At 37.8% G+C, this 26,530-nt stretch overlaps 1 protein-coding gene across 3 annotated transcripts; it reads right to left on the minus strand.

Annotated features, from left to right (window-relative positions):
- Positions 1 to 515: 515 nt before the first annotated feature.
- LOC137261366 (ecdysone-induced protein 78C-like) lies at positions 516 to 25,861 on the minus strand. 3 transcript variants are annotated; one of them, XM_067799108.1, is made up of 9 exons: positions 25,700 to 25,852; positions 25,304 to 25,431; positions 11,436 to 11,557; positions 8,852 to 8,993; positions 7,867 to 8,075; positions 7,008 to 7,152; positions 6,104 to 6,267; positions 4,401 to 4,506; positions 516 to 4,015 (listed from the first exon to the last, which is right to left on the minus strand). In XM_067799108.1, the coding sequence occupies exons 2-9, from the start codon at positions 25,347 to 25,349 to the stop codon at positions 3,747 to 3,749; spliced, it is 1,203 nt and encodes a 400-aa protein (XP_067655209.1). In that variant the 5' UTR covers positions 25,350 to 25,431; positions 25,700 to 25,852; the 3' UTR covers positions 516 to 3,746. The 3 variants fall into 3 exon arrangements, with proteins under 3 accessions (XP_067655209.1, XP_067655208.1, XP_067655207.1); XM_067799107.1 differs by having other exon boundaries at positions 3,351 to 4,015; positions 25,304 to 25,563; XM_067799106.1 differs by having other exon boundaries at positions 3,351 to 4,015; positions 25,304 to 25,861.
- Positions 25,862 to 26,530: the final 669 nt, after the last annotated feature.

Consider the following 26,530-nt stretch of genomic DNA (forward strand, 5'->3'; position numbering starts at 1 on the left):
AGAATTTTAAAAACTTGTGTCCATCATGGAACTTTTTCATTTAAAAAAATGAACAATAATGTTTGTACCTGTAGCATAATACAATTGTAAAAATATCAAAACAATTCTGTTTACCAGAAAAAAACACTGATGATCACTGTGGATGAAAGAGACCAAATATGTCACACAATTGTCACCAATGCTGCATTCACAAGTATCTGGAGTATGAGGCCTGAACATTCAGGATATGTAATGTCTATTAAAGATGATGTTTAATCCTGATTGTAGTGGTTTGGTCTTGCAGACCCGACAACCTGTGAAATACTTGTCCAGAAAATGCTGCTGTTTAGTCCCTGAGATCAAAGAATGTACCTGTAGAGTCAAGCCTTGGTTCATCTCTACTGGTGGTGACCCAAATGTCCATGAGAGACATACATACAACACAGGGCGCAATGAACAAGGAGGGTGGACCTGTACAGACATTATACAAAGTGCTCTTACTTTCTTAAATGGTGTTAAAATAAATGTTCTATGACTTTATTATTTCTTTTATGATTTTACTTGAAAGTATTTGTATTTCACAGAATCTTTATAAAAGTGAAAATGTGTCTTTCCAACAAGGGCGCTAAAGAATGAGCTTATTGAAATGCACAACAACTTACGTGCCCAGGTTTAGCTTTACAATCAACATTTTTGAGCAACTTGCAATTTGTTTTGAGTCAGCATGGTCCTAGTTTGTAGTTTGATTAAGAGAATCCATTAAACAAGGAAGTGCAGCCTTGACAATGCAGTATGGATAATTGGTTGGGCAAGTGGTCCAAACAAAGGTGATACGAAGCGTATTACGCAACGTCTTGACACCATACATATCACAACACCAATACTGAACAGGAGGATCTACAGCATCTGGTGAACAGTAAAATGTTATGTGACATAAGTCACTATACAAATATTTTGTTATTCAGAAATTAGTCACTTTAGCAAGGTAATGTTAAACTGGCTCCAGAAACCACCCTCAAAACAAAGTTCAAGATGTTCCAATTGTGCAGATGTCCGAACACAATTCCCCTCTTAACTTCACAAAGCTTTTCACCCTCAAAACTTAAACATTAGTGCAAAAGTCGTTCTGGACATAATGACACTGATCTATACAAAATTAAATTCTTTCAAATAAATCTGGAACTGAATATATCATGTATACTTGTCACACACTCACAAGTACACCAAACACATTGTGAGATCAGTGCTTATCAAAAGTTTGAATTCATTTTCAGTATGAAATTAAGCGGAACAGGATATCACAAACATGTCGACAAACAAAAGCCCAAATTACAACTTTGTATCAAAAGTTGGGATACACAGTCTTCAGTAATATCAACATTCTCCTGCAACAGCAGGATTTAAATCTATCCCTGCAAACCTTTTAAATTCTTTCACAAGAATATCAGAGGATAAAATCTTCTTAAATATTTGAAAACAAATAAGGATAACAACACACTCATGTCTTCAAAAAACATTCAAGACAACAACTTGAGGATGTGGTGTATTTTTCAAATCATGTGCTTGTCCATTGTCTAAAACACAGTATCAAACACAAACTGACACACTGATTACAAACTACCATGATTACAAAAGGATTAAGTTTTGGGGGAGGACATCATCTAGGTGTACTGAGTGAGTGAGTGAGTTTAGTTTTACGTCGCACTTAGCAATATTCCAGCTATATGGCGACGGTCTGTAAATAATCGAGTCTGGACCAGACAATCCAGTGATCAACAACATGAGCATCGATCTGCACAATGGGGAACCGATGACATGTGTCAACCAAGTCAGCTAGTCTGACCACCCGATCCCGTTAGTCGCCTCTTACGACAAGCATAGTCACCTTTTTCTAGGTGTACTGATGTCTGAACAAACGTTACACCATACACCAGTTTCTGCTTTCTCAGCCTTAAGGAATATGTTCATAAAGGAAATCAATTGTAGACAATGACATAAGTACTTCTGGCTAGTACACCCTTGGGACAAGTCTCCTCACTAGTTCACGTCGAACCTTAAGAGTTTTAGATCCATGTTTGCAATTAGCTTTAGGATGTGATCCATTCTAAGTATCCATCACATTTAGAACTTGAATACTTAACGGTAATATGTGAAGAATTCACCACCAATCACACTGTGTATTTAGTACACCAGTCAAAAGTACACTGTGTACACAACCAATAAGGCTGTATTGAATACACCAGTGAGACTATGTATTGAATATACCATCACTCAGACTGTGTATTAAGTACACCATATACCAACAGGGGGAATATGTACTGAATACACTAATCAAGACTGTTGTGTACACCACCAGCGATACTGTATTAAGTACACCAGTTAAGACTATACTGAGTACACAACCTGTGAGACTGTGTATGGAGTACACCATTGTTCAGACTGTGTAATGAGTACACCATCCACCAACAGTGGGAATATGTGCAGAGTACACTAATCAAGATTGTGTATACATCATACATCAACAGTAGGACTGTGTACTGAGTACATATTGGACTGTGTTGTGTACATCCATGTATTGAGTATGCCACCAGAGTGAGGCTGTACTGACTACATCAGTGAGACTATTTAATACCCCATGAGTCTGACTATGCACTGAGCACACCACTTGACAGCACTGGTGTACTAAGTACACCACAAGTCAGGCTGTGTACTAAGTAAAACCAAGGTGCACTACATAAGGAGAAACCTGAGAATCATGAAATATTGGCACGAATGAATTATGCTTGGTAGAGACAAATTTGGGTCACCACTTTCAAGATCACAAATCCTGACAGTTTCTCAAGATGTATTATTGATCAAAGTAATTATGAAAGTTACATGCTTTGTGCCTGTGTATTATGTAGGCTCACAGGGAGGGGGGTGGAGGGGGTGTGCAATCGCAAACAACAGCCGAACCACTGTGTCATAAGCACCAGTGACTTTGGCAAAACTTGGACAAAATAGCCTAGAATTGTCTTCAGTACTTATAAAAAAAGTGTACTGAATGTTATGCCTTACTTGTGTTCTTTAACACAATTAACAAAATCAGTTCACTCATGTACACTTTGAACCTTTACAGCTGCGTAAAAATACTGTTGGTAACATGGTATTATGGACTCTTTTCTTCTTATAAAGTTGTCTCCCTTTCATTAAGAGTTGCCTCCCTTTCATTGAGTTGTTCCACTTTCAATGAGAGTTGTCTCCCTTCCCTTATGTTCCCCCATGTAACTGCAAACAAGATTAGCAGCATTGATATGCAGACTATAAATTTAGTCCATTTCTGCAACAAAATGGGGGAAAACGAAGAAAGGGGCAGATTTCCTGACAAAATATTTCTTTGTTCTTCTTTCGATGTAACAAAGTTGACAAAGGCAGTGACTGGGTTTACAGGTAATTCCAGACAGTTCTACAAACAACTTTAAGGATACTGACACAGGTCACATGAGGTCAAGGGATTCTTCATCTGCCAGGAATCTTCTTTCACAAAATCTGAAAATATTGGTGAAACCTTTTATCCAAATACCCCCGATGAATGAAAACACACAGAGTAATCTCCCATTCCACTCATAGCGGTACGTCTACAAATCCCAGTTTACATGCACCCTCACATTTAGTTCAGTACTGCTCTACAATCAATACAGCAGCTGAACGAAGTCTCCATTCAGGGCCTGAAGATTCTGGAGTTATCTCCGTTTGAAAAGTTGAGTTATTTCCCATGGCACTCCCTCCTATGGAGCCACATCTTCCTCTGCCTTTGGTATGTCATAAATCTCAGAAAACAAAGGTGGCAGGGCCACATGCTCCCAATGTCCTCGGTACCACTTCAATGTTTCCTGGTGTTTTGACCCTAGGGTTCTCAGTTCAGGGAGTTTCATTATGATGGAGGCGAACAGATTCTCCTCTGTGGAATGGTTCCGGCTAACCTGAAGTTTTAAAGCTTCTATCAAATTGTCCTGAATTTTTTCAACAGATTTGGAATCTGACAGGCCTTGTCGATCTGAAAGAAAATCACAATGTGAAGATAAGAATGTCAAATGTTCAACAGCTTTAAGCATGTATGTCTTTTACTGGCGTTTAGAAGTTGCTTTAGATGACCAAGATATCTTATGGATTTGTAAAGAAAGTGTCGGAAAGAATAAAGAAGTATATATCCACAGTGTCAGTGAAGCATGTTGTTCATTCACATAAAAATTTGACTTATTTTTGAAGGCTGACAAAAATTGCTTAATCCAAATGGTATGTTTAACCCTTTGAAAAAAATAAAAAACCCTTGCATACCTAATATTAGATCTTATAACTCTCCTCCAACCTGTTCAAGATGTTTTGCTAGGTGATATCAATGACCAACTACATGATGGTACTACATAACGTAATGGACATACCAGCTGAACTTAACACAATGCCTGTGAAGAGACCCACTTCCGTATCATTGAGGTTTAGGACATTAAAGCTGGCTGCTACATCAAACATGGACGACACAAACTCAGGCTGAAACAGAAGGAATACGACAAGATGACAACTGGACATGAAGGGTTTGCATGAGGAATGGTTGTACAAAAATATTCATGTCTTGGGTGAGGTTACCCCCTCTATTAGCAATATCCCATCAATATCACCACTGGGGAAAATTCAAACCAGCAGTAGTTATTGAGTATGCAGGTGAATACTTCTTCCATAAAATAATAGCACCAGAATCACAGACAGTAAGCCTCTCAAGAACATCATTGGCACTTGGGGACAGGTGCAATTATTGTGAAGTAAATGAACAATGAATCTAACACACGAGGGGCGTTCAATAAGTAATGCCCCTGACTCACTTCCAGTTGTCTGGTTCAGCTAAAAATTTGCATGTGATTTGAATGATGTCTTTATGGGTAATGTGGCAAATTTGAGCTCTGAACTACTTGTGGTTTCAGATTAACAAGTGTTGGAACTGAGTAAGGTGTGAAATGGAGCCTGCTGAGTGTCACGCTGTGATACAGATTTCATATTTGAAAGGACGCACACCACGGGAAACTTTTGATGAAATGAAAGAAACTTATGGTGATGAAGCCCCATCATATGACCTTGTAAAACACTGGCATTGTGAATTCAAACATGGCAAGAAGTCTGTGGAAACAGCTCCCAAACCTGGTCGCACCCCCTCTGCCATTGATGAGGCATCTGTTCGTCAAGTTGAGGCTGCCATTTTGGAAGATTGACGCATTACTATTCGCCAAATAGCCCAAGAGGTCAAGATTAGTGCAGGGTCTGTGGAAACTATAATCCATGACCATTTACATATGCATAAGGTGTCTACCAGATGGATTCCCAGGTTGCTCACACCTATGCAGAAACAAGAACGCGTTGAGTGCTCGAGATGAATTTGGAGATGAGTCAAAGTTTTTCAAAAGACTAATCACACAGGATGAAACCTGGGTCCATCACCATGATCCAGAGACCAAAGTCCAGTCAATGCAGTGGCAGCACTTGGTATCACCACCTCTAAAGAAGGCAAGGGTGCAGCCCTCTGCTGGCAAAGTCATGCTCACAGTCTTCTGGGACCAGGATGGAGTATTGATGACAGATTTCCAGGCAAAGGGTACCACAATTACAGGAGCCTATTATGCTTTTCTTTTGAGGAAATTAAGAGAAGAAATTAAAGTCAAGAGTCAAAGTCAAAAAATGCATTACTTTGGGTGGTTCCTATGTAGAGAAAGACTAAAAAGTGTGCCAAGTTTCATTGCTCTACTGCTACGGGAAGTGGGTTAGGGGCATTACTTATTGAACGCCCCTCGTAAGAACGTCAACTCATTTTTTCTTCCATGAATAGCTGTGGCACCGAACACAGCTATTCATAAACACGTTTGGACTGTGACAGCTCCTGAAAACAGGAAAACAATATGTCTATGTGCTCCAAAACCACTGACGTTTTAACATGCTACATTGCAAATACAATTTGGCTCGGTTTTCATCTAAGGTTGCACCTGGCCCAAGCAAGTTTACATCTCTTGAATCAAGCCCAGAATCATATTTTCAGGTACGACTCTTAATGAATCAAAACCTGAACCAGTCTGAGAAATGTAATATGGTTTTGTTTACTTACTGAGTACACAACATCTAGTTCATCTTTGGGTATAATACTCCCGTCTTCAAAGGTCACAGAGTTCTCTTCCTTGTTGAACATTCGGGCCATGCGTGTAAGCCAGATCTCAAAGAAACCTGTCTTGATTAATATCAGTTGGTCATCTTGAGACAGCTCGGAGAAACCTGGATATTATAATGAGATCTGGCATAAAGTTGACCAACAATACACAACACTCTAAAATACTCCTGACAGTTCCAGAAAGTTTAAATTTTCATATATGGATAGTATTGAATATGGCTGTATTTTGAACCCTGTCAACAATCTGTATTAACAATAGCTTTAGCTGGCACCTCTAAGCTAACTGTGGAACATTCTCTACATAGAATTAACTCAATCTGCACCCTCTAAACTAACCATTGATTATTCCCTGTTAAGATTCATCTAGCTGTGATCAAACTGTACAATGTTAAGCATTAGTTTCCACAGTTAAGGCCCGAACAAACACAGTGGAGGTCTCCACTAGCAGGATGCACTTTATGTGGATTGTATCTTGTCTGAAGAGTGGGTATTTCTACTTGAAGTGTGCACATATTCCATATCTTACTTGTATCCTACTGGTTTTCACTAGTAGTCCTGCTCCAGCTGAGTATATGTTCCCACTACACTGCTAAATTTGCCAGATAATGATCATGTTTCCTAATAGAACAATGTGGATTCTACCAAAGGAAAATCCACAAGAGTCACTGCACTGAATCTGGGGAGTGAGTGTGTTGCATTCAATGCTGCAGTATCAAGGCATGAGTACCAAAAAATGGACTCCACACATTGTACCCACGTGGGAATCGAATCGTGGTCTTCAGCATGAAGAGTGAACGCTTTACCCACTGAGCTATAATCCGCCCTACACTGTATCAGGACTGACCTGGCACTCTTTTAGCAAACTCAACCACACTCTGTATAGAGGGAGTGATGAGGGTAGAGAGGTGCTGCCACATCAGGAGTCTCTGGGCCTCCAGTTCCTCTGCTGTAAACTGTACTGGCTGTTCCGGTATCTTGATCTGTTGCATCTGGAAACAGCTCAGGTTAGTGACGACCAATCTTACGGCCTACAATATCTCATACACTTACTTATTTGTAATGTTTCAGTTATCAGATTTTCATCATCTAATTGAATGCAAGCACTTCTGTGCTGTAGTACTTTGTTCTTGCTTGACGACGGTATAATATTCGATGCCAAAACATTGCATAATGGTATTATAAAGAAGTTGTCACGCATGAAGTATCTTACTTTGATAGATTCTTTAAGCTGAAATCAACATGATTTGGCAACAGATAAGGTAAGTACACTCAAAGTAGAAAACACAATACTTGCACCTTAAAAAATTACTGAGGTGAGCTAGGCTTCATTTAATAACGGCAAACAGCCCAAATTAGCAAGGACTACTGACTGCATTACCAAAAAACAGAATGGTTGAATTTGTTCACTCAATCCTGAATTATTTCAAAATTTGTTCTTTTTCTGTATGTTGCTGTTTACGGTACTTTTTAAAATTATGTAAGAATCTATGCATCCAAAACATGCACACAAAATATTGTTTGCAAGGGGCTTTTTTTGGCGTAAAAAACACAGGTGTCTGCGTTAATGCAAATACTGTTATTGAAACTCCCCACAATGAACTAATTCAATTGAGAAATTGACGACATTAAGTGAAAAGCTGTTTAAATAGAGAGAGATGGATTGTAAGTCTGAGTAACTATCACAACAGAAAGCCTGAACTGACCAGTGTTGCTGGTTTTCTCTGAATGACCTTGATCTTGTCCTCGGTGAGGCCACAGTGCGTGTGATGGGCCTGTGAGATACTTAGGATCACATCGTAGATTGCCAACTGTTTGTTTTCCAGAGCTGTCTGATCTTGACTGGAGTCAGTAGAGCTCACACGCTGGTCATCCTGACTCTTGGAGCGCTTCGGGACTCGGCCATATCGAACAGCTTCAAATGAGTGAGTAAATATGGTTTAACACTACTTTTAGAAATATCATAGCTGGGGACACCAGAAATGGGTTTCACACATTGTACCCATGTGGGGAATTGAAGCCAGGGTTTCCATGTGATGCATGAACAATTTAACCATTAAGCTTCTCCACTGCCAATACAGATACACGTATATAAGAAAGATGTTTATCTTGGCTGATAATGAAGAAATGGTGAATTAGTCTTTGGTCCTTCAGGGATTCTGATTAAAACTGTACGTTCCTTGCAACATGTGTGCGAAATATTGAGTAAATGGATTGGGCAGTCACATTGGTCAATGGATGTCAAAATAACCTAGTTGTATGGACTGATGCTCATGATGTCGATCACTTGCTACAATGCCATTATACAACAGAATTACTGCTGTATGCAGTACGAAAAGGCAATAAACACAATGAAGCAAATACCTTTTTGAAAGATCGGTTTGAACAGATACATTCAAGTGAAAGGTTCAGGCATTGATACGAAAAAACAAATGATCAACAATTCTTTTACAAACTAAAACCAGTTTTGAAGTGGCAAGTGAGTGAATGATTGAGCGAGTTTAGTTTTAAGCTACTTTTACTATTTCAGCAGGGGACACCAGAAATAGGCTAGAAATAGGCTTCACACACAATAGCCATGTGGGTAATCGAACCTGGGTCTTCATCGTGACAAGTGAACTCTTTCACCACTGTCATAATGACTTTGAACAGACTCTGACAGAATGTACTTACACTAATTTAGGTACTTACAGTCCCGAGACATTCCCACAGCAAGACATTTCTTGAATCGGCAATACTGACAGCGGTTGCGATTGAGTCGAATGACCATACATTTCCCGTCTCGTAAACAGCGGTACTCGATCTGCTTCTGTATACTTCTGCGGAAGAAGCCCTGCAAGAACGAAAAAAGAAAACCCCACAAATTATCTTCATGAACATTAAGATCTACCGAAAATTTCAAAATAAAATCATAATTTCTTATAAAAGCTGATAATGAACATGCCTAGATAGCTACTGACAGAAAAATTGAACAGTATTTTGGGGTCTTGGACACTTGCTTTATGTTTCAGAGAAAATTTATATAACAAACTACTGTTTTAAACACACTAAAATAAATACTCCCTTCGAGTCTTGTTATAGACTTAGCTTCCTGGTGTCAAGACTTCAGGTCATTTAGAAAGGTGCCTCAAGTACAAATGAAAATACAGAACATAGAATTCCACTCCGGAGGATAATAATAAAAAGAAGACAAAGTCATAAATATCCACCGCAATGGCAAAATAATCTTCATGAATATGTCTACGAGTTATGACTATGTCAAATATTTTGGTGTGCATATAAAAAAGTGGAAGGAGGGTATCGAAAGGATTTGAAAGAAAGGAGCACTAACACAAATTTCAGTCTATGTTAAACTTGTTGCTATGGAAACACCAAAAATATTTTGTTCAAAATTCCAAAACTACCAAGGGACCAGTACACCACCAGATCTATCTACGTGCCAAGTTTGGTGAGGAAACATTTAACAGTTTTTGAGTTCTGCTCTGGAAAAGAGCACTACCACCAGTTTCAGTCTAAGTCAAATTTGTTACCATCGAAACTTCAAAAATATTTTAATAAGAATTCCCAAACTACCAAGAGGCACCAGTAAACCACCAGATCTATTCATGTGCTAAGTTTGGTGAAGAAATTTTGTACTGTTTTAAAGTTCTGCTCTGGATGCAGACACAGAGACAGACAGAATCAATTTTAATGATAGCAAGGAGGATAAGGCTGCATAAAGGGGGTATGGTCCAAACAAGCGAGTTCATTGGTTAACGCTTGCTATCTTCCACCATTCGTGTCAAGATTGCTTAGTTGAGGGTCAAAATCGGCTTTCAGTCGACTTGTAGAAATAACAATAATGAACTGGCAGCTGTCATGTGTGGTGATCGATAGGCCAATCACCCATAATTATGTTTAGATGAAGTTTTAATTGATTGCATGTGATGGTAGCGTAGTGATCAGGGTGGGGTACACCGAAGGGTCCGGTCTTGTCTAGATATATTGCACTGTGAAGTGTTTCAAGTCAGGGGTCGTCTCAAAATTTTATATATTTTTTAAAGAACAATCTTTAATCCTCACAATGACGCGAAGGCCTGTGATGTATTCCTGTTCATTCAACTTCTAAATGCATTTCGAAAACTTTAAATATAGTATGAATTATTATTCCATGATACAGGGATGCCCTAATATTGAACTTTCAGCATAAATATGATAGTCAAAATTGTGATGTATATCAGGAAGCAGGAAATGCTTCATTTATAATAAGTTAGAGGCAAGTATCACTTCACTTATTGCACCAAGCATTTGTGTGGTACAATCAGAGTCTATGAGGACAATGACATGTGTCACATGATTGATATATTGCCATTGTTGACCCAGAGAGAGTGTTATACTGATGGGAATTTAAAATACTGCAGATGTCATTTTTGACAATAATTAATATTTTCAACAACAGCAATCAGTCATAATAGTTATTGTTCATAGTGTCAACAAGACCAGTGTGTTTTGTGGTCTAGTGGAGTGAAAATCAGTGTGGGGTATGTTTCCATGACTACTTGTACTAGTTAGAACTAACGCAGGCTTTAAAGATCTAGCAGTAGAGCTGCAACAACTCACTGAGACCTCCTCGATTTGATTTTAGATATTTTTGTATTCAACTCTACATAAAATCTACAAATAAAACCTTTAGATTTCATTTAACTCTCAGGTCTTTTTTTTTTAAGAGTGAAATCCAATGTCAACTAGCAACAATTCTCATTGAATTATTAGCCTGGTGTCAACTAATCATGTTTTGCCTTATTTCAGCACTTGATACTGCTCAAAATTATGAAAAAGGGATAATGCTTATCAAAAATCGAAACTACCTGTAAGATGACCAAGCATGGTGGTACACTTGGTCTGATCCATTAAAATTATATTTGGCAATCCTGCAAATTTGGAACAAGAACTGGTTCTTGAATACATGAATGTAACTGGAAATCTGGTACCAAAATAAAGCTGGGCCCTGTTTCGCATATCGCAAGTTGGCGCACATAAAGGAAGTAATGCCACACGGGACTTGCAGGCGCTATACTGACTCGAACAAGAAGTCCTTGTACTATTCTTGCAAACCTATTTGTCCTACAGGGTAAAGATAAGTACCATCTTTTCATGCGTTTATATATAATGTGGCAAGGGGTCAGTATGTAGACCTGCATCTCTCAAAGCAGACCATGGGTGATAACCCTTTAAATGACGCACTGTGTAGAATGTGAGATATATGATGATTTAATGTGTGATATTTGACACTCACCTTGCATCCTTCACAGGAAGTGACGCCATAATGATAGCCTGATGCCCGGTCGCCACATACCTTGCATGGTAAAAATGACTGCTTAGGACTGTTGAAATCAGCAGTCCCGAGATTGCTGTCGGCTGGAAAATAAAAGTAGTTACAAGATGAGAGCCAGAATAATGCCCCTTTAACAATAATCAAGCAATATTACAGCAAGGACAGCTGAAATGGTTCCAATGTTCCCATGTCGTGAATCAAACCTTTGGTGAACATGTGAACACTTTAACGACCAGGCTACCCCAACATTCTCATTGCAGTGAGTGAGATTAGTTTCATGCCGCACTCAGCAACATTCCAGCTGCTATACGGCAGAGGTCTGTAAATAATAGAGTCTGGACCAGACAATCCAGTGATCAACAACATGAGCATTGATCTGTGCAATTGGAAACCGATGACATGCGTCAACCAAGTCAGCGAGCCTGACCACCCGATCCCGTTAGTCACTTCTTGCAACAAGCAGAGTCGGCTTTTATGGCACCCTCATTACAAGATGAATCTAAGAGTTTACACATCCTTCCAAGATTTTTTTTTCTGGACTCGGAAGGCGAATGAGTGAGAGACAGACAACTATATTGCATATCAGTATGGACTAACTGTCACTAACATAGTAAATCAACCAACATGTGGTTGTTACCAAGAGTTTAAGATCCTCATAGTGGGTGTTCAATTAGTGGGTCATTACTACGTTACAGGTTTGTGAAAGCAAAATTCTTGTCTCCTTCGGGAAATCATCTGGATAAGGCTTAACTGGATACGAGTCTCAGCTGGAAACTATCATTCTTTGTCTCAACAAGCAACTGCTTATCCTGAGTATGAACTTGTACCTGTCTGTTGTAAATCTGAATTGGAACTATGTATCTTTAGTCTGAACTGGGAACTGTTAGTTGGAAGTCAGAACTGGAACTGTTTATCCTTAGTTTCAACTGTGACCTGTTTGTTGAAAGTCAGAACTGGAACTGTTTATCCTTAGTTTCAACTGTGACCTGTTTGTTGGAAGTCAGAACTGGAACTGTTTATCCGTAGTTTCAACTGTGACCTGTTTGTTGGAAGTCAGAACTGGAACTGTTTATCCTTTGTCTTAACAGTTTGTTCTTAGTCTTAATGGGGAAATGTTAGTTGGATGTCTCATAAACAATTCACCCTTAGTCTGAACTGGAAATGGTTTATTCTTGGTCTAAACTGGGAACTGTTTCTTGAACGTCTGAACTGGAACTTTTTATCCTAAATCTGAACTGAATACTGATCAGAGAACTGTGCACTGTGTATCCTTCGTATAAACTGGTTCTAAGATCCCCATAAACTTGCTTATAGCTATAATCATGATAATGTTGGCATGGCCGGACAGATTGCCCTGTGTCTAAACAAACTGTGAACACTGTTTCAACATAACACTACATCCCTAGACCTTTGGCCCCAAATTAAATACAACACTGCTGAACACGGATATTATTCAGATAGTAACAGCAGGCCAGTAATATAATAATCAATAAACTGGAAAATGATGCTTTTCACAAGCCCACCTTGAAAGCTGCCATAGTTCCTATACATGTTCATGAAACTGAAACCTGTGCTTAAACAAACTAAAGCAAATCTAAATTCTGATTAAATCAATCCGCCATTACTGATGGTGATGGTTTAACAAAGCTTTTGTGAATGCCACATGTCACATGTCACAGGCAAGACAATCAAATCTGTGGTGATGTGATGCAATAGGTTAATTAAAATCAAAATGCAGCTGATGTTGGAAGTACTGGTCAGGCTTGGGAGATCTGCTGCTTATCCAACAGGTTAAATGTTTCAATATAGACAGTTTTGCTTATAGTTATAACATGCACAATATTTGAAGGGGAATGTGTAGCTTATGATAAGACATATACCAGAACACTGACTGGCTGGATGAAAGATTGCACTGGTCAGCTAAGCAAATACAGAAACTGGATGGGTGAATGAATGTACTGGTCAGCCGGACAAATACACCAACTGACTGGATGAATGAATGCACTGGTCAGTCGGACAAATACACCAACTGACTGGATGAATGAATGCACTGGTCAGTCGGACAAATACACCAACTGACTGGATGAATGAATGCACTGGTCAGTCGGACAAATACACCAACTGACTGGATGAATGAATGCACTGGTCAGTCGGACAAATACACCAACTGACTGGATGAATGAATGCACTGGTCAGTCGGACAAATACACCAACTGACTGGATGAATGAATGCACTGGTCAGTCGGACAAATACACCAACTGACTGGATGAATGAATGCACTGGTCAGTCGGACAAATACACCAACTGACTGGATGAATGAATGCACTGGTCAGTCGGACAAATACACCAACTGACTGGATGAATGAATGCACTGGTCAGTCGGACAAATACACCAACTGACTGGATGAATGAATGCACTGGTCAGTCGGACAAATACACCAACTGACTGGATGAATGAATGCACTGGTCAGTCGGACAAATACACCAACTGACTGGATGAATGAATGCACTGGTCAGTCGGACAAATACACCAACTGACTGGATGAATGAATGCACTGGTCAGTCGGACAAATACACCAACTGACTGGATGAATGAATGCACTGGTCAGTCGGACAAATACACCAACTGACTGGATGAATGAATGCACTGGTCAGTCGGACAAATACACCAACTGACTGGATGAATGAATGCACTGGTCAGCCAGACAAATACACCAACTGACTGGATGAATGAATGCACTGGTCAGCCAGACAAATACACCAACTGACTGGATGAATGAATGCACTGGTCAGTCGGACAAATACACCAACTGACTGGATGAATGAATGCACTGGTCAGTCGGACAAATACACCAACTGACTGGATGAATGAATGTACTGGTCAGCCAGACAAATACACCAACTGACTGGATGAATGAATGCACTGGTCAGTCGGACAAATACACCAACTGACTGGATGAATGAATGCACTGGTCAGCCAGACAAATACACCAACTGACTGGATGAATGAATGCACTGGTCAGCCAGACAAATACACCAACTGACTGGATGAATGAATGCACTGGTCAGTCGGACAAATACACCAACTGACTGGATGAATGAATGCACTGGTCAGTCGGACAAATACACCAACTGACTGGATGAATGAATGCACTGGTCAGCCAGAAACACACACTAGTCCCTAGACATACTCCATTAATCTACTGGTTCAGAGGACAAACTCAATCACCACTAGATATAATAATACTATTATATTATTACTAATACTAAATACACTGGTTCATCAGTAGACAGACTCTCTCCACCAGACAAAATCCACTGGTTCAGAAGTCAAACCAAATTTCTCGAAGACATATACACTGTTCCACTGAACAAAATACTAGGACAAATTCATTTACAACCATACAATAAGATACGAACTGTAAATGATCTAACATATCTTTACATACTGGCAAACACACATTAACATATTTTCTTGGCAAAAAACACAGCCTATACACATTTGGGAAATATGGATTCTATGAGCCTTGTGTTTTTTTTCATCCCTGTTCAACAGCTTGTGTCGTATGTGGACATAGCCAATATGTTTCTGTACATTATGCACCGCTATGGAAGAAATTATGTATTTTTCAATACAGATATTGCAAAACATGTTGAATGAAAAGGAAGATGGCTGACACTGTTTACAAACACTTCATAATGTTCATAAATATTTAGAATGTAAATACCCAGTAAATGGCAACAATGCTTGCTGAAAGCCTGAAATGTCCCTATGACAGACAACGTTTACAGTGGACATCTGGACCGTAAACGGTTCCAGCAGGCTGACCTCATTATGACGACAGCAGTATTGTTAATACACACACTAGCAGCAGCTCCATAAACACTATTTACTGTAATTTTCAAGTGTAGAGATGGCCACAAGATCAGAATTGTCACACTTTCACTGATATCATACGTAAGTAAATAGGCTATTAGCAACATAAACAAACACAAAGACACAATTTCACACCTTTTCAACACACTTTGACCTATTTACCATATATACTGGGTATATGCACTCACTTACCTTTCTACTGATGCAAAACAAGATTTGCTTGAAATCGATAATCAAAATATAAAGGTGAACAGCTTTCCGATTGAGAACACTTGACATATATGGAATGTAAACAACTGCTTTGCCGATTGAAAACTGCTGCACACAGTGTTTCAATCACAGTTTGCACATGTCTTTCTGTCTGAAACAGTACTCTATCGGGTTTGCTTCAAACAATGTTCAGCCAGTACAAAGCGCAAGAGTAGATTTAATGCAACGTTGCATCAATTAATTCCCACTTTTTAACTTTTTAATTTAATATTGTAAAGTATACAAGCAAATTTTTTGTATATATATTCGATAAATTATATGATAGCTTCCCTGAGGGCTAATAGTGATACTTAATACTATTGAAAGAAATGGATTTTTTATTTTTAGAGAAGCACGGAGTGAAATTTGTGGCTTTAAAGGAATGTTATTGTTATCAGGTGACAGATGACCACCTCATGCAGGACATCTCTGAAACAGAAAGTCCAGCTCTCCACCTTCGTAACTGCATCCAGTGTAATGACATTGACCTTAGATCTCAGTGCTGAAGTTATCTGACATCACAATCAGCAATTTTATAGCTCTATGACAGCAATCTGTAGATAATCAAGGTACCCAACAATCCAGTGATTGAGATCATGCTCATTGATCTATGCAGTTGGGACACAAAGTACAATTACATGCATCAACCATGAGTCTCACCACCTGATCCCATTACAAGAACATAGGTTGCTTAGTCAATCCCATCACAAGTCCTAACACTGATCTTCATGGATCCCTCGCTTGGAGTGGGGAAGTATGGTTTTACGCTGCTTCTAGCAACATTTCAGCAATATCATGACAGGGGTACCAGAAATGGGCTTCATACATTGTACCTATGTGGGAAATCAAACCTGGGTCTACAGCGTGATGAGCAAACGCTATACCCACGAGACTACCCACTGTTCCGCAAGCTTGAAAGTAACTAAAGATCAGATATAGAAAATTTTGATAGATTCCAATCATTATTGCTCAAGATACTGCACGCTACAGCTGTGTCAAAAATACGAAGTTGCCACACCATATTCATAATGCTTCCTGACTGAAACTATTTATTTCACAAATGATTGACCTTGAAGTGACCTTATCAATCAAAGATATAGAGGATATTGAGATGCATATTTAGAGAAACTCTTATGATTCCAAAAACTCATTTTAATTAATTTTATGACATATGAACCTTATGTCCAAACTTGAAACTACACTTAGTGATCATGTACACAATGTTTCCTCAAATGTTTGATTTCTTATGAGCAGAAGCTAATGCTCACAATACATGCTGGGTGACCTTGACCTTCATCATAAGTCAATTATACTTGCATGGGATATATCATGTATGTGTTATTTCAAAGTCAAACATGGCATATTTAGGATTACTCTTTACCAGCAAAGTAACGATTTCAGTATTGTGGGGGTTTACTTTCAGGGGTCCCCTTGAACCCAAATCCTGGGAATCAGACACGCAATCGTCAGCGAAATAACAACACAGCCAGCATACATCACGTTCTATTTGTGTCCCTATGACAAGCACAGCTCCCACAGCTAAAAGCTAGAAACCATAATGCCATTCTAAAAAATAGTTATATAAGATATCTTATATTATATGTGAGATTACACTTTCTCAGTAAAGTACACTGATCCAGATTGTGAATATGGTCAAAGTTCATCATGTAAGCCGATGTTCACTAACCCAAGGGTCTTGTTTGTCCAGGTTCATCTTAATCAAGGTGAATGTTCACACAAACCAATGTCAACTTAACAGAAGTCCACTCAACTCAGAAACATGTCAAACAAGGTCTAGTTCTCAAGTTCCATGTAAACAAAGCTTTCGGTTAACCAAGATAATTTTGGCAAGTTTCATGATAACTGCAATGTGAGTCACAATCCAGCCCGAATCTGGTTTACAAAAAAATGTATGTTGACAAGAATGCTTGTTTGTATCTTAAATTATCGTTTTAAATCTACAATGACAAAACACTTAAAACCAAATACAAATCTGTAACAACAAATGTTTGGGCAGAAAACATCATACACAAACATCTTCAAGGAACCATACAAATAAACATGCTTTCACTTTCTTCAAACTTGTTTGTCACTTCCTTGAACCATGTTTTCACTTTCTTCAAGCTTGTTTTTCACTTCCTCAAAAAGTGTTTTCACTTTCTACAACCTTGTTTTTTACTTCCTTGAACCATGTTTTCACTTTCTCCAACCTTGTTTTTTACTTCCTTGGAACATGTTATCACCTTCTTAAACCATGTTTTCACTTTCTTCAACCATGTTTTTACTTTCTCCAAACGTGATTTCCATTCCTTTAACCTTGGCTTCACATGCATTATCCATGCTAACTTTTAAGGAATTACAAATACTCCTGTCAAACAGGTGTATAATTTTGACGCAAAGCCTGGAGAAAATGAGTTCCAGGATTGCTGCATGCCTACACAGGCATCTAAAGAAAGACCCAGAACTCTGACCATTGTTATCGGTAACAGGCGCCATCAGCACTAATGACTACAGAAGCAGGGATAATTACGACTTTATTCAAAGCCCATCAGCTATTGATTTTTGGTGAAGACATACACACTAACATGCTGAAGAATTTGTCTGCTTCTTGCAGGGTAATGGATGGGAGATTGTTCTGAAGACTTTGACGGGATTGAAGCGAGGTTGTTTTGATCACCCAAAGGAAATAACAATGTGAATATGGATGTATAGAATCAATTGATAACAAATTATGATTCTAAGTATTGTAACCAAGGAAACATGTCAATCTTTCATTTCATTCCCATGTTCTGGAATCAGTAAACATTTTGAAACTGATCAGCATTCCAAAATAATTTTTTTTTCTTGTAGCAAGTACTTGCTCCTTGGCTTAAGAATAGGCAGCAAAATCCCATCCCTATTAGCAGCATTCTTTCGTATTGCTGATATTCACTGCTCCCCAGTCCCATTATTGTCCTTGGCCATATGGAACTGTATTAGGTCTCCTGACCCTCTCTCCACTCCCCTGCCACCTGTTCACTAGTGGTCTATTGGATCCAATTCTTGAAAAGTCTGTGGGTCTGCAAGTTTGATTTTCATAAAATCTTCAAGGGTATCTGTCTGCAGTCTACATCTCCAGTCAAGTGGAGATCTATCCTTTGAAAATGACGGCTAATTGATGAACATAAGCAGTTTCACTAACACATACCAGGAAGCAAGTCGTTGCTTCTGTGTTTTAATTTCAGATAGCAATATAGGATTTTTAACAGGAAATTTGCTACTTCAAAGTGTTAATTTCGAACCCTGCTGATGACATCATCACAGTCAATACATGTATTGAGTTTTGTTTAGACATCATGCATGATGCAGTATTAAGTGTGATGATCAATAACAGTGTTTGCTATCTTCCTGGACAAGCTGACAGTTCACTTCAGTAAGTCTCTCATGAAACATACATGCTTCATAATCAGATGATAACTGATGCTGAGTTTCATACATTCAATAAAAGAATATTTTTCCTGAAACATGCAAATAATTCATAACTGTCAAATAAATTTTCAGTTAGTGACATATATTTTCCATGTGCTCCATTTTGCTTCACTTCCTCAAACACTGTTCATGAATACTTAATTTGAATAATAACGAAGCTGAAATGTGCTTAGGTTCTTGATTAGGACTGCATGGGATTATCGGTATACCAGAATATCACAAAATGCTTTTCAAACGATACTTAGTGCAATATTTTTCTTAAAGAACCTCTATACTGGGTAACAAATAGATATGAACTTTTTGTGCCCATCTTAATGGTTTAAATTAAAATCTACACAGATTTTCAACCTCAACAAATGTTCTCCATTGTTATTCAATGACAAAACAGCATACTGTAACAGTGATACTATAAATTATTCATAAAAGAAAATAGAATCCCAGACTATGCAACTGAAATTTGAGAAATGTAACATCTATGTTTGGGGAATTTAATGGAGAAAATAGGATTCCTGATTATGTGATGTTAAATCTGACATGTTCACTAAAATATGTTAAACAAGAGTTTGATATAAAGGAAATGAAACCGTCTGAATGTAGTGCAACCTGAGGCAATAACTGTGGCTTCACAAGGGTTGCAATGGATCGGTTTGATTCATAAAAAATTGAACCTAACACCTTGGTTTTGTTTTTCGATATCCATTATCACTATTTTGATTTGATATTTGATTATCTATTCAAATTATTTCCATAAACAAGATAATAATTTTGACTTCAACTTGAAAGAAGGTGATTTCAAGGTAAAAAGGCCGGATCGAAAATGATCAAATTGAGGGTCCAACTGAATCAAATCCGAGTCTGGGTTAATTGTTGCAGCTCTTGGCTTCACTAAACAAACCAGGTGGTTGCAACTGCTGCTTAATGTAAAATTATACTGGAGCTGGTGTATTGATGACATAGAACACGATAACAAAACTACCATGGGAGTGACTGGATCAATCTCCATTACTTCATAAAATTAAAAGACATGAACAGTAACAGTCATTCTGCCACTGTCCTGCAGTCACTAAAGTCACTGCACCAAGCAGATATATTGCTAATAATTGTGTTCTATCAACAGGATATGAATATGAATGGGTGCTAGTTGGTATTATCATCATGGTCAAGGGGTGAAACATCACAGTACATACTGCAGTACAAGGCCTTCAGGTCTGCCCATTTCGATTCAGTATTTCATAACTTTCTTCCTGGAAAGTAGCCTCACTCAGCAATATTCCAGCGAAATGTTGGCAGTCTGTACATAATCGAGTAAGTGAGTGAGTGAGTTTAGTTTTACGCTGCACTCAGCAATATTCCAGCTGTATGGCAGTGGTCTGTAAATAATTGAGTCTGCACCAGACAATCCAGTGACCAACAACATGAGCATCGATCTGCACAATTGGGAAGCGATGACATGTGCCAACCAAGTCAGCGAGCCTGACCACGCGATCCTGTCAGTCGCCTCTTACGACAAGCATAGTCACCTTTTATGGCAAGCATGGGTTGCTGAAGGCTTATTCTACCCCCTGACCTTCACGGGTAAAATAATCGAGGAAAGGTTTTCAGGAAAGTCTGAAGGGACATTAAGGTAACTGAAACATCAACTTGTGACTAATTGTAATTTACATGCATTATGATATTTAAAAACAATTTCTTACAAGAAGCCACATTAAGTCTAACAGTTCTAAAAGTTCCTGACATTTCCTTTGTCTTTCAGTGTAATGTTTATTTGAACCTTGAATCCATGACATTTGTTGGAAAGTGTACCGCAATAATGAAACCATATCTTTCTCAGAAGGCAATGGGAGTGCGAGGTGACAATAGATACTAACTGTACTTGCATCTTTTAATGACATGTCTTATTTGGATTACTACTTCTTCAATGTCTACTACGTCTTAAATGTCTACTACTTCTTAAATGTCTACTACGTCTTAAATGTCTACTACTTCTTAAATGTCTACTACATCTTAAATGTCTACTACTTCTTAAATGTCTACTACATCTTAAATGTCTACTACTTCTTAAATGTCTACTACATCTTAAATGTCTACTACTTCTTAAATGTCTACTACATCTTAAATGTCTACTACTTCTTAAATGTCTACTACTTCTTAAATGTCTACTACTTCTTAAATGTCTACTACTTCTTAAATGTCTTCTACGTCTTAAATGTCTACTACATCTTAAATGTCTACTACTTCTTCAATGTCTACTACTTCTTCAATGTCTACTACTTCTTAAATGTCTACTACATCTTAAATGTCTACTACTTCTTCAATGTCTACTACTTCTTAAATGTCTACTACTTCTTCAATGTCTACTACTTCTTCAATGTCTTCTACGTCTTAAATGTCTTCTACGTCTTAAATGTCTACTACATCTTAAATGTCTACTACTTCTTAAATGTCTACTACTTCTTAAATGTCTACTACTTCTTAAATGTCTTCTACATCTTAAATGTCTACTACGTCTTAAATGTCTACTACTTCTTAAATGTCTTCTACGTCTTAAATGTCTACTACTTCTTCAATGTCTACTACTTCTTAAATGTCTACTACTTCTTAAATGTCTACTACGTCTTAAATGTCTACTACGTCTTAAATGTCTACTACGTCTTAAATGTCTACTACTTCTTCAATGTCTACTACTTCTTAAATGTCTACTACTTCTTAAATGTCTACTACGTCTTAAATGTCTACTACTTCTTAAATGTCTACTACTTCTTCAATGTCTACTACTTCTTAAATGTCTACTACGTCTTAAATGTCACACTACGATGGTAGATGCTCTGTTACTTTTACAACCTTCAAATGCATGACGTCTGTCTAAAGGCTGACAGTAATAATGAGTATGAGACAGAGCTGACAAGTCTGTTCATCACAAGTGGAATGCAGCAAGACCTATTTTGGGCCTGAATAGGCTACTGTGCACATTTGCTGATGAAAGACATTGTTTTTCAAATGCAGTGTGTGTTTGGCTTTACGCTGCTTTAAGCAATCTTCTAGCAAATACACAGTGAGGTACACCAGAAACGGGCTTCACATATTGTACACATGTGGGTAATCGAACCTGGGTTTTCAGTGAATGTGTTTACCACTATGCTGCCCCACCACCTCATCAAATGAAATATGAGGGACATGGGGGGAAAGGTGAGTAAAGGTGTGGAATTGTTTAAACATAAAATTGTATTTGGGGACAATTAATTTATTGCAAACACTATGTATTGAGTTACACAGAGTTTGCCAATGTAATGAATGCTTCAAAAGTATAACATGTTTTAACACGTTTAAATCAACAGCTGACAATGACAAGTGTAAAATATTAATTATGTCAAAATATTAACAGCTTTTACACTCCATGGGGTGGAATGACAATACTATTGAATAAAAGTGCAAGCCAACAATGCAAATATCAAGTAGCCGTGCTTTCTGCACAGCATACTCACTCAATTGAACATGCTACTGAACAAACGGCCATCATATTACACTGCATATACTATCAACAACACGGAATGGTGCTCAGAGCTTGAAACTGTAACCGGAAATTATCAGACAGAGTGCATTGTACCAACCAAACCAAATTTCCAAATTCATAATTTTCACTTAAAAGGTTAGTTATGCAACCCTAACTACCATTCAGGTTACCTTTCAGGAGTTAACGGATGACACTATTCATATATTCACAGAACTTATATTCCTTTACAATCTGAGATTCTGTTGATTGTCCCTTGAACATGTTGAAAAAATGACATTTATTTAGAGTATAACCTAATCTGATTGAAACAAATGATTAACACCTAGCATCCTACCTGTTAGGGATGCTACGATACATCGATGCATCAGTACTTTTCCTAACACAGTTAACAATACATTCAAAACTGTATTGATACTTAGTTTTGAAAGTATCGGTTTAAGTATGTTTATGTATCGTATGCACTTTTCAACTGTATCAGGTTTTTTGATGTTAGTTTCTTTATTTTGTTTTTGTAGGCTGCTGGCCCATGTACAATAAGGAAAACAATTTAAAACATAAAGAGTAGCAAATTACATAGACGGAATTAAGTTAACTTGTGGCAGAGGATGTAATGGAATTTCTAAAAGTAAGGGCTTCTTTAATATATTTAGAAAGGTTAGAAAGTGTGTGGATGCAAGTACTGCTTATGAAACAAAAATATTCAGTCTGTATGCTATCCATTCCAGAAGATGGAAAATACCTATCTCTAATAAAATCATATGCTTTGCATTCAAACATGAAGTGAATTTCATCTTCTTTCGAGCCACAGTCACACATTTTAGATATCTTATCAAAATTATTATCTTGAATATTACATCTCAAAGAAAGTGCATGTAATCTGAGCAAACATACATTTCTTCTGATAGCTACTTGATTGATGGAAGAGACACAATATTCAGTATTTAACAATGACCTAACTTCTCTAAGGTACCTTAAATGGACAGATTCTCTGATATTACCAAGAATACGTTGCTTATCGCAATCAAGAAGTCTTTTCCTAAAAAGGGAAATGAAATGGGGAATATCGCCAACATCCTGACTGTACCATTACCAAACATATCCGAAGCCATGAGCATTTAAAAGATATTTAACCGATATCGCCCAAGTCACTTGACCAGCTGAATCTAATTTCTTCATAAGTGAACAACACTGTTTGGGGTAATGATCCTCAGACATCCTTAACAATTTACACCAATACATGATGCACCTTTGGTAGTAATCCACATAAATATTTGATCTACCACATACTGCTAAAATATCATAACTGGAGACATGCTTTCAAACGCCAACAACATATTTACAGAAATTAGTATGAAATACTTCATCGATTTCCTTTCCTCAAATCCCCAGATTTCGGAACCATATAACAAGGGTATAACTTTGCTATCAAACAATTTGAACATTAACTTTACAGGCATGTTACGATATTTATTAAATAATATGTTCAAAGAGAAAAGTGCCTTACTGGCCTTACCTACTAGAGTTTGTGTGCACTTTGTCCAGGACAACCAAGTAGAAAATAGAATACCATAGTAATTATAGTATGTTGATGTTTTGATTGGAATATCATTGTAAAACCATTTTTCATAGGAACGAAGGAAACCACCATTACGAAATAACAAAACCTCTAATGTTATCATAATTATAAGTGATTATTTCTCATCAAATTCATGCACAAAGATGGGAAATTAGAACTTTTATCAAAAATGACCTTTTCACATACAATATGAAATATCAGCGTTAAAAATTTGCTAAATTTACCCAAAAACGTAGCAGAAATAGGTATCAAGGGCTCCAGATAATTTTTCAACATGAGGAGTATGTATGCCTTATATTTTCAATAAAAGCGTACTGGAAAAATTAGAGTGCTGAATGTAACTTAATGGCATGTAAGTAATCTCATGTTTTGTTTCATATATGCACCACAACATTGATACTCTTGTGTAAACAGGTCAATGAACAACAAAGAAATACTTTTTCAGTTAAATACATCCGATTCTAAGACTGCACATCATTGATGTCGTGCGTATCTGCTACGTTTCCTGATTTTTCCATACATGCGCTAATACAGTCCTTATCTGGAGCTCTATCATGATAATTATGGGAATCATGATACACATTAACTCATGAAACGTGTTGTGACATGCCTACTACGCATGGTATTGACATTAGAGAATGTTTTCCACGATGTTAAAAACTTCTTGCTGTCGGTAATAGTGGCTGAGGGTGTATTTCATTACTATCGTGCTTAGTAAAATGAGAGGACATTCCGATATGGTCATAAAACTTTATGTAAGATGACATGGTATAATTGCTAATGCAATATCATGAGTCATCTGCAATTATTTGCAAGAACAAAAACTCCATGGAACATCAGTTGTCACAAAGATTGTTATAAGAGTAAGAGTATAATGAAACTTTAGCCACCAAAAAATCTCAACTACGCTCATCGAAAAATATACCTGAAAAATCTTGAAGAAATAATCTCATAAGAACATAACAGCACTGTAACATCAGGGAGACTTGACGAGACAATAGAATGAGATTTAATAATTGAATTCACTGCCAACTTATCAGTTCTGCACAAGATGACAGACTAACAGTTGAGTCCATGCAATGCAGGTGCACCTAAAGTAAGTAACATAACGTAATTATGAGTATGTCATGGGACAATATATATTTACCTTCCAGCGTGATTCTTTGGGACGTGGTAGAAGGACAGTCAAGCATGGGAGAAACCCCTGAAGTTGTTGCGATCGTTGAACCTGCAATTGGATCAGCTGGAGAACTGCCACAGCTGACTGACGGGCCGCTGTCACCGAGAGATATAGTGGTAAGAGCAGAATTGTTCAACACACTGTCAGCTAAATCTAACGCTTCATCCAAACTGTTTCTCTTGTCACCCACTGTATCCATCCCCCTGACTTACGTGTGACATATGGACCTTTGTAAAATAAGGAGAAAAAGTGAAAATATGTGATCGTATCGGCAGCGCTGAACAAAGGAAGTCCCCTTTTTGTACTCAGCTCAAGTGCATGGAAAACAATCAAATTGCATGCAAATGCACATTTCTCACATACCCGCTCAGCTAAATTCCCATCATGACCAACTCCTCAGTGGCCTATACAAACACATGCACACAAATTACACGTGAACAGCTAAAGTTGTGCACACAAATACTATTCACTTCTCCAGAACGACCGAAATGCAGGTCAAGATGGCGGCTGTGATTTACCTTGGTCGGGAGGGTACGGCAGTGTTTCCCATTTGCCATTAAACGTTTTAACTTAAGTAAGTTGATTATAAACGAATTGTTATTTAAATACACATGTAAACCACCAGCAGAAATAACACCCACATAATCTGTATTGCGGAATGATAAAACACCGCTTTTTGTGAACTGACAAAATTAAACAAACCATTTTGCTGGTGCCCATCTCAGTATCGGACCTTTGGGAACTGGGTAATGATTTGTAAATACCGCGATTGGAAACAATGAAAAGGGCGAGTGTACTCTAACGATGACAAAAAATCATCGATTCTGTTATGGACACGAAACGCGCTTCAATTGCACACCACCCACTTGCTTTATTCTGTTTGTTGTTGTTTTTTCATTTGGTGGGCATGGTATCCCGTAAAACGCACTCTGACGTCATAAAAATGACGTCATGAGGAATGTGAAGGTTGTCTATTTTGTTAGATCTACCTGTATTTGAGGATAAGGTTAAGATAAAATAATAGATCACAGAAAAATGCTTGATCAAATTGTCTAATGTAAACAGTTAAGATATGCTAAAAAAAATAATAACCACTGAAATCTACACTTTTCAGATATTTTAAAAAAACCAAAACATGTAAAACATATTTAAACAACAATAAAACAACACACTGCATTGTTCTCAAGCATTTTG

Source organism: Haliotis asinina, chromosome 14, assembly GCF_037392515.1.
Source record: "Haliotis asinina isolate JCU_RB_2024 chromosome 14, JCU_Hal_asi_v2, whole genome shotgun sequence".
Taxonomy (NCBI): domain Eukaryota; kingdom Metazoa; phylum Mollusca; class Gastropoda; order Lepetellida; family Haliotidae; genus Haliotis; species Haliotis asinina.

Coding starts and splice junctions, on each gene's coding strand:
- LOC137261366 (XM_067799106.1), bottom strand. CDS start 25,535: ATGGATACAGTGGGTGACAAGAGAAACAGTTTGGATGAAGCGTTAGAT. Junction 8,994..11,435: donor CTTCCTGTGAAGGATGCAAG/GTGAGTGTCAAA, acceptor TCGTTCTTGCAG/GGCTTCTTCCGCAGAAGTAT. Junction 6,268..7,007: donor GTTTGCTAAAAGAGTGCCAG/GTCAGTCCTGAT, acceptor TATAATATCCAG/GTTTCTCCGAGCTGTCTCAA.